The 9,777-nt window shown below is 40.5% G+C and overlaps 1 protein-coding gene across 2 annotated transcripts in view; it reads right to left on the bottom strand.

Moving 5' to 3' along the window:
- Positions 1–9,777, bottom strand: part of Casr (calcium sensing receptor) — a 51,651-nt gene that overhangs the window by 33,647 nt on the left and 8,227 nt on the right. For both annotated transcript variants that reach the window (XM_004648888.3, XM_012517152.2), the window contains exon 3: positions 4,548–5,432. In XM_004648888.3, the coding sequence (XP_004648945.2) occupies positions 4,548–5,432 (885 nt within the window). The remainder of the gene's footprint in view (positions 1–4,547; positions 5,433–9,777) is intronic.

Raw genomic sequence — 9,777 nt, forward strand, 5'->3', positions numbered from 1 at the left:
CATCCATTTAACAGGTTCTTACCCTTTTACAGTATCTGTTGTGCAATAGGAACTATTTTATTATATTTGCAGCTCAAGTGGTTTATGGAGAGCCTGAATTGTATTCACTCAAACTATGTCTGTTCATTACTTGGCTAATAGAGAAGATGTTAAACATGGATCCAGAACTCCCACATGGACACATGGTGCCCAGAATGAGGATTTTTTTACTCTAAGGATAAAAACAAAACAAAGGTCAATGTGGTGTCTACATTAGTTGAAAAAAAGCAAGCAGATAGAAAAAAAAAGTAAAAATATTAAAACCTTGGTCAACTAAACCAACCAGCTTCTCCTAACTGCCATATATACAACACTTGGCCTCACATTCTTTTCAAGAGCACATAGAATATTTACTAAGATATACCATATTCTGAATCATAAAGCAAGCTTCAATAAACTTAAATATATTCAACTCAAAGCATGTTCTTCACCCCCAAATTAGAAATAAATAACAAATACATTTAGAAAATATTCAGAAACATCAACATAAATATCTCTCAAACAACAATAAAAAACCCAAAACAAAATCAAAAATACACTTCTAAATTAAAGTAAGCACCAAAGAGGAAATGAAAAGAGGAAATCCAGGAGCTTTTTGAACTGAATTAAAATGAAAAAAACTGCATATCAGAATTTCCCCAGACAATATTTAGAGGGAAATTTGTAGCCATAATTATCTATATTTGAAGAAAGTCCTCACATCAAGAACCTCAGTTTCCTATTTTAAAAACCAGAAAAAGTAGGGCAAATTATATTCAAATATTTCTTTTTCTTTCTTTTTTTTATTTTAGGGAAGGGTCTACAGGGTGTTCAAAGTCTCACTACTAGATCAGATTTGTAGTCATCTGCCTATATACAGCCTCCCAAGAGCTGGGATTACAGGCATGCGCCACCATGCCCAGTCTCAATTGCCGTCTCAGTGTGCCCCAGGGGTGGGACTGGCAGGGCAGGCCTGGGGATCGAATCCCTGTCCCTGCACCTGCTTGCAGGTGCTTTAATCTGCTGAGCTATTTGGCCAGCAGATTCAAATAAAGCAAGAGAAAATGACTAGTAAAGATTAGAATAGAAACCAGTGAAACAGGACACAAAAATAATAGAAAAATCACTAAGACTAAGAGCTAGTTGTATGGGAAGATCAATAAAGCAGATGAATCTCTAGTCAGACCGATGAAGAAAAAATTACACATTTTTAATGTGAGGAAAAGAGATGATACCATTACAAGATTTCCAGACATTCTAAGGATAGTCTGTGGGCTTTAAAAAATATAAACAAATCAATGCCAATACATTTGACAATCCAGGTCACAGAGATGAGGTCTTTGAAAGACACAAGCTATTAAAGTTGACTCATAAATAACTAGCATGGCATAATACCTCTTCAGGAAATTACATTTGAAAATCTTCAAAATTTTCCCACAAAAAATTACCAGCTTCACTGTGTATTCTGCCAAACATTTAAGGAAAAAGAATACTGATTCTATTTAAATTTTTCAGTACATTGAAAAGGAGGCAATATTGCCCAGTTCATTCTGAGGCTAGCATTACTGTTACACCAACACTGCATAAAGCTACTGCAAGAAATTAAAGCCATATATTAATATTCTTCATGAACATGGAGGAAATGTTGCTACAGTAAATTTTAGTAAATCAAACACAGCCATGTACAAAAAAATACACTGGGTTTAATCCCAGGAATGCAATTTTGGCTTAATATTTGACTATATTAATGGACCTGCAAAAGAGCAATCATATGATTTTGTCAGTAGATACAGAAAAAGCATTGATTGGGCCAGGGAGATAGCTTAGATGGTGCAAGGGCCTGAGTTCAATCCCTGGTTCCACCAAAAAAAAAAAAAAAAAAAAAAAAAAAAAAAAAAAAGAGAAAGAAAAAGAAAAAGCATTGATTGCTCTCAACCTCTTGGTAAAATTTCTCAACAACAAGGGAATTTTATCACTGTAACACTAGCCAATAGCTAGTTGGTAGCTCTCCCTAGGTCTCCAATCTCAGTTTCCTATTTTTATGTCCTCTCTGGATGAATTGTGCCAGGACATGTATTTTCCTGGACAAAGGTCATGTGAGGTATCAGTGCAGTGCACATTTTAATTTTGGGTTTCTTTGTTCCTATTTCTTTCTCCTTGTGGTGGCAGTGTCCTAATTTCCCTTCTGAGATCAGCTCTACCCGTTCTGTGGTGTGAAAAAACTCCTAACCTCAGGATTAGATTCGTGACACAGACTGGTCAACCAACATGATATGTGGGGCTTTTGCCAGAGGTCCTGGGGTGTAAGGTGATCCTGGCAGCAAGGGTATTATGAGCTTTAAGTTGGCGCAGAGGCTGAAAATAGCTAAACCTGGGCAATAAGGAAGAGAAAGAGAAGAAGAGGAACATATCTAGTGGTACCTGAAATATTTCTGAGATTTTGATACAAGGAGCCACTACATTTCCATTTTTTTGTTTGTTTGTTCAAATCAACTTGATTTGCAGTTTCTTATTACAGCTGAAAGTCCCAATCTTTGCTTTGGTCTTCTGCCCTCCCCACCTCCAAAGGTCTAACATCTGCTTGACATTTTGGATCTTATCACTTGTCTGGGAGAATAGTTACTGAACAGCCAAGTCTGGAAGCCTCTTTTTTTTTTGGTACTTGTGCTTTTCAGTCAGGTGCTATGCTACTGAGCTATATTCCCAGCAAGGAAACCTGTTTTGCCTTCAACTCCACCCTGCTCTTGTAGGTTTTTCAAGAGCTTGAACATAGATATGAAGAGAGGAAGCACACTAGTATTTACTATCCAAAGATGATCCTTTTTATTCCTTCTACTTCAAATCCTACACCATAGCATCATGGCTTCTATTTTTTTTTTCTTTTTTTAATGTTTAGACTTCATTTGAGCTCTGCTGTCTCCCAGGATAGGGATTCCATGTGAGAAAATAAGCTTTGAGTGCCCTGCAGAAGTTGGAAACTTCGGGCATTGCTAGTGTTTGAGTGAGACTTTCCCATATAAGGACTGCAAACTTGCATACCTGTGAGCCTAGACAGGGACACCTTATTGCTCACGAAACTCTCCAAACTGATGGACAGTACACATTGCACAGTCTTTGTCTCTTGGAATCTCTCCTGAGAATCTGTGAGGTTGGGCTCTGCATACAAAGCTACTGTTTTTTGCTTAACTGATTGATTGACTTATTAGGAGCACACTAAAATATTAGGGTAATCATACATCTGTTTAGAGCTCAAACGTTTACAAATTGCTTTCATATATGTCATCTCATGTTATCTTCCAAAGACCCAGGGTGAACCGTAGGCCAGCAACCATTAGGTCCTTTTAAAGGAAGAAACTGACTTAGAGTGGTGGCCCAAGATCCCATGGGTCAGAATGGGGTGCTACAGATGAAGCTGGGGGTTAGGTTATTTGACCCAAATTCAAGGAACTACCACCCTATAGGGTATTCTTTCTGATAGGTTAATCTAGAACTGACAAAAACATACAAGAAGTGTAAACCATAGTCTGACTGACAAAACTAGGACCACATACAGGAGAGGAATAGCTATGAAGGATACAAGTCAGAGCAGACTGCTTTTTTCAGAAGTTTTAACAAATAAAACCCATTATGGTGTCCCTCCTGTGTGTAACTGAAAGCCATAAACTATAAAATGAGACAGGACTTTCACTTAAGCTCTGATTCTAATAGTGTTTCCTTGTTTTTGAGACAAGGTCTCATTATACAGTGCAGGCCAAGGCTAACCTTGAACTCACTATGCAGTCTATGCTGGCCTTAAACTTGTGGTGATCCTCCTGCCTCAGCCTCCCAGGTAATAGGATTATAAGCGTGCACCACCATGTTCAACTTCAGTACTTCTTTTGAAACATTCAATATTGAATTTTTATAGAAGTGTTTTTTTTTTTCCTGCATCTTGATATACTTGTGGGCTTACCTAGTGTTTAGCTGGCTGGTTGGGTGGTTTAGCACAGCTGTAAGAAATATAAAGGCAGGAGTAGTTTGTGAACACATAGTAGGAGTTTCATTCCCCTTAGTGTACTGAATGCATAAGTACTTGACAAATTCTGATTGCTCTTGAGGTCACACTATCTTTTTTTTTTTTTTTTTTTTTTTTGGTGCTGGGGCTCAAACTTAGGACCTTACACTTGCCGGGCAGGTGCATATGCTGCTGAACTATTTCTCTGGACCGGGAACACTATTTTTAATTGAAACATTAAGAAACATTCCACCTAGTACTGAATCTGTTCCAGATTTGAAAATGTTTAGAGGCCATACGTTAGGGCTACTGGTTTAATGAATAATTGAGCTGTGGCATTAAACAGTTAGTTAAGATAATTAGTATCAATTTTGCAGAAGTCAGTTGCTCAGGCATTTGAAAAGATCCTTTAAGTCTGCAATTACATTTAGTGGCCTCATTTAGATACCGCTTCTCTGTAATAACCACTATGTTTTGCCTGAGTCTGCCCACTTCCACTTCATTATGTAATGAACTGCTGGCTAGGTGCACTTACCTGCCATGCCTCCACCTTCTTGATGTCTGCACAGGAGCTATTGGTGAAGAGCCCTCTCCCAGGTAAGCAGGTATATATGTCCTGCAGGGCATGCGCAATGGAGTAGACCGCTAAGTACACATTGTAGGATATTCGTAGATGTGTGTAATCCATGTAAGGCGTCTCAACACTGCTGATGTTCTCCTCCCCTGTACAGAGAGGCCGGAAGGCAGTGGAGCTATTGCTGAATTTGATGCCAACTTCTTCATGACCTCTCAGGAAGGTGTCCATAGGTAAAGGTCCTTTAGCACCTTCTTGGAGGTGGCAGTTAAATGTTTCTTCCCAAAACTCCTTGGCAAAACCATTGTGGACAGATTTCCTGGGATGGACTTTCTGCAGGAATTCCCGGAACCCTGGAATCTTCCCAGCCTTGAGAGCAAACCCAATAGTGCCTCCCACCACATGGAAGTACTGAGGCATGGCAATCAGGGAGGAGCTGGCCCATGCCTCGCTAGCCAGCCAGATCTTGCCCGTGATGTTGCGCCGGACAATCTCCTTGATGAGGGGCTCCAGGTCAGGGCCGCTGGAGAAAACGACGATGACCTTGGCTGTGGAATTCTGGATCACCTCCACCACGTGCTGGATCTCCTCCTCATCAGAGTACTGGGAGATGAGTTCGCTGAAGTCGATGCAGATGTCCCTCTCCTCAGCTTCCTCTCGGAACTTCTCAATGCCTGGCCGGCCGTAGTCGTCATCAGCCGCGATTGTGCCTACCCAGTTCCAGCGGAAATACTCGATAATGTCCGCCATGGCCGTGGCCTGGTGCTCATCGTTGGGGATGGTACGGAGGAAGGACTTGAACTGATTCTTGTTGCTGAGGAGTCTGCTGGAGGAGGCATAGCTGACCTGGAAAGAACCAAGATCGCAAAATGAATGAATGAAGGAGGAAGGGAGGTCCTGGCTGAGTCTCAAGGCTTTGGTAGAGGTCGTTGTTCTAGTGGAACGTAATCTCATTTCTCACACATGCTGTTCACTGTGGACAGAATAAAAGGACAAGGGAAACCAGGACGTGTTCCATCGCAGCACAAAAGCCAGCCACCGGTCAGCTTATGGAGGCACTGCTTGTTCCCATGACTCTTCATGACGCTACCTTCAAAAATGAGTCTAGCTGTGCAGTTAGCCCAGCAACAATGGGGTGCACTTACCTTTTCAGGGGCACCCCTTATGCACCCTTTTTTGTGTCTTCTAACTTTGTGTCACCTCACTGGTTATATCATATCCATGTACCCAACTTTTGCCTGCGTGGCTGGTGTTCTGATCTCAACATGATGGCTTCTCCTTACTATGATGAACACTTTGTCAGTGAACTACCTCTGATGGAGTTGCCTATGAGTTATGGACTCAAGGCTCTTCAGAAAAGCTCCAAGGATTTCCTTTCCTGGTCTGCCCAGTTCCCCTCTACCCGTCATCCTCCCGACGTTCCCTGTCCCTACACTTCTGGTAAAAGTAATCTCAATTACAGTAATTTCTGAAAGCCGTTTGTCTCCATCAGCCTCTTTAGGATCACTAGGCTCAATTCCCTGTATTACAAAAACAATGAGCATCATTCAGTATTAGAAAAACATTCTTTCGGGGCCCGGGAGATGGCTCAGTAGAATAAGTGCTTGCCTGGCAAGCGCAAGGGTCTGAGTTCAAGCCCCGGTTCCGCAAAGAAAAAAAAAAAGAAAAGAAAAGAAAAGAAAAACATTCTTTCCTTCCCTGACTCCTTTGTGGTTCAACAACAATTCCAAGCAATTTTCTTTGTTCAACTGCCTGTGGTGGCTGAGGCCACTTGACAAGCAGCCCTTCCAAACCCTACAGAGGCTGCAAAGCAACCCTGGAGAAGCCACACTATTTTCCCACTATGTAGGGTGCAGGCAGTTCCACCTCTGTGCATGGGTGTGCACCGCTAAGGAGAGAAAGCTGCGTATTTGGTATTAAAGAGAGCTTTGCTAAAGAAGTGGCCACATCTCACTAGCAAACACAGGGCTCCCAACTTTTTTCCTTATCATGGCACAGAGGATGGGCTAAATGGGGGACATGGGTTATTCCTGGTGGATATGCTCTGACTCCCTCATGCCCACGTGGCCGCCTCAGGGCTTGAGAATATCAGAATCTTTGGGGAGACATTGGTTGGCCTGTGGGCTGTGCTGTGCTCACCACAGCTCACCGCTGGCTGGGAAGTTCAAGTTATTGGACCATCTATTCTGAAGAACAAGACACTTTTACTGTTCATGAAATTTCTTCTAGGAAATGAAATACTGTTTCCTATCTCTTATTCTTCAGTTTTCTAGAGAGTTTCCAAACTTCAGAACACAAGTGGAAGACATTAGGGGGATAGTTTTTTAATACTTTTTCTTCCCCCATAGGTAACCAGAACCTTTCATTTTATTACTTGGGTGCATAATGCAGAGGTAATAGGTGCTGCAGCAGCTAGGAGAGGTTAATAATTCTTGCCAGGTGAAATAGCTAGTTTTGTATTTAATGCTTTTAAATAGAAATATCCAGTGTGCTTTTTTCCCCTAAATCAATGAATAGTATTAGGCAATAAAAACATAAAAGGGATTGATTTGTGAAAGAACTGATCCAAATTTGCTAAAAGAGAAGCACGATTTTTCTCACAATTTTTTTTTTTTTTTGTATTTGGTACAGGGTCTACGGGGTCTCACTACATAGATCAGACTTGTAGTGATTCTCCTGTTTTCAGCCTCCCAAAGAGCTGGGATTACAGGCACATACCACCATGCCCAGTTTCAGAGTGCCCCAGGGGCATGGCCGGCATGGCAGGCCGGGATCCAACCCTGGCCTCTGCATCTGACTAAACAGATGCTTTAATCTGCTGAGTTATTTGGCCAGCCCACTCTCACAAGATCCTTGATTTCAGGAGATATAATTGGAAATATATATATATATATATATATATATATATATATATATATTCAGAGTAAGCCCTTCTTGCTTTACCATACAAGTTCATGAGGTGGGTGGTTAGGTTAAGTAATTTGTTTAGATGTTGTTGGTTTTTGAAAACTCAGTTTATAAAGTCAAATAATAGTCTTTTGAATCATATTTTTGCTAGCACAAAATCTATTATTTTGTAGGCAAAATCACATCTCTGTTACCCTTACATTTTTTCTGTTACTCTTAGGTCCATCCATGATTACTTGCTTCTTGATTTTCATTTGAAAAATTGACCAAGAAAAGTTTTAAAGCAATCAAAAGTAAAAATGCCTCTTATGAATATGTACTTCTGAAGAAGGAATTTATAATATTTGACCAGTTTTCAAATGGCAACCTATAAAATGGGGTAAACACTTTCTTCCTCCCTCTCCAAAGAACCCTTAGAAACACAACAATTTTCTGGTAAGAGAAGATTTTCACAAATGATTCAGAAAACTATTCTAACTGTGGTTTCTTCCAGCCGGACTACTTTGTCCATCCACTTGGTGGCGTGACTAGCACAGGAAACATCACTGGGCAACTGGCCCCTCCCTGCAGGACAGTGGTTCCCAGCCCTGTTGCACAAGAGAATCCTCTGGAGAGCTTGCAAAGCTCCTGGGCCAGGCTGTATCTCAGCTCAATTAAACCATGATCTCCAGGAGTGGGAACTGGTTTTGAGTATTTTACAAGGCGAAAGATTAATACAATGTGAAGTCAATCCAAAGTAGGACATGAGTATCTTAAAAACTCCCTAATTGACTACAACTGGTAGCCATGGCAGAGAACTACTCCTGTCGACAAACTGATATAAGTTTGATGATCATTAATGTCTTCTCAGTATTTCTTTAATTGAAATCTAACTTTACCTTATCTTTCATTTAAACCTTGCAAAAGGAAGACTCTCCCTTTCATGTTCTTTTTGTACTAGATGACAGTTACCTGTTATGCTTGTTGGCCAAGGGGTACCAACTTATTTTAGCTGTGTATTTAAAATAATGTTGCACACTCTGCTAAATTTAAACATGCCTGAGACATTTACTAATGTAGGTTTTGTCGAATCAGTCTGGTACAAAAGTTAAAGGCCAGGGCTTCCCCATGGGGAACACCTTTAATTCTCTGAAGTAAAGATTTAGTAAATGATGGAAAGGCTTTACTGTTGTCGCACGTGCCTAAAAAGATAATGACTGTCACCAAGAGTCTTCCCAATGGAGAAATGTGAACTTGCTAAAGATACACTTATAATACAAATGTCGAATATTAAACATTGAAAAAATAAATTTAAAGGATAATTTATGATTTAATTTAAAATTTTAGATTGCAGTACATTGAGCTCCATAGAGACAGTGCCGGGGCAAGTGAGAGCCAGACAGGCACTGGGTGACTCTGTACCTCACTGAGGAAAACAAGTAAACATAGGCAAAGGAGATCCTAAGAAGCCGAGAGGCAAGATGTCATCATATGCATTCTTTGTGCAAACTTGCTGAGAGGAGCACAAGAAGAAGCACCCAGATGCTTCCGTTAACTTCTCAGAGTTTTCTAAGAAGTGCTCAGAGAGGTGGAAGACCATGTTTGCCAAAGAGAAAGGAAAATTTGAAGATATGGCAAAAGCAGACAAGGCTCATGAAAGAGAAATTAAAACTTATATTCCCCCTAAAGGAGAAACAAAAAAGAAGTTCAAGGATCCCAATGCCCCCAAGAGGCCTCCTTCGGCCTTCTTCTTGTTCTGTTCTGAGTATTGCCCAAAAATTAAAGGAGAACATCCTGGCCTCTCCATTGTTGATGTTGCAGAGAAACTTGGAGAAATGTGGAATAATACTGCAGCAGATGACAAGCAGCCATATGAGAAGAAGGCTGCTAAGCTGGAGGAAAAGTATGAAAAGGACATCGCTCCCTACCAGGCTAAAGGAAAACCTCAAGGAAGCAATGCTCTCAAAATCATTCCTGGAGCATTATACTGATACCAAAACCAGGGAAAGACGCAATGAAGAAAGAGAACTACAGGCTGATCTCCCTCAATAAAATGCCAAAATCCTCAATAAAATCCTAACAAATAGAATACAGCAAATCATCAAGAAGATCATACATCATGACCAGGTAGGATTCATCCCAGGGATGCAAGGATGGTTCAATATTTGAAAAATCTATAAATGTAATACATTATATCAATAGAGCGAAAACTAAAAACCACATGATCATCTCCATTGATGCAGAAAAGGCTTTTGACAAAGTCCAACACTCATTCATGTTCACAGTCCTACAGAAAATTGGAATA

This window comes from Octodon degus, unplaced genomic scaffold (assembly GCF_000260255.1).
Source record: "Octodon degus isolate 3935 unplaced genomic scaffold, OctDeg1.0 scaffold00147, whole genome shotgun sequence".
In the NCBI taxonomy this organism is placed as follows: Eukaryota; Metazoa; Chordata; class Mammalia; order Rodentia; family Octodontidae; genus Octodon; species Octodon degus.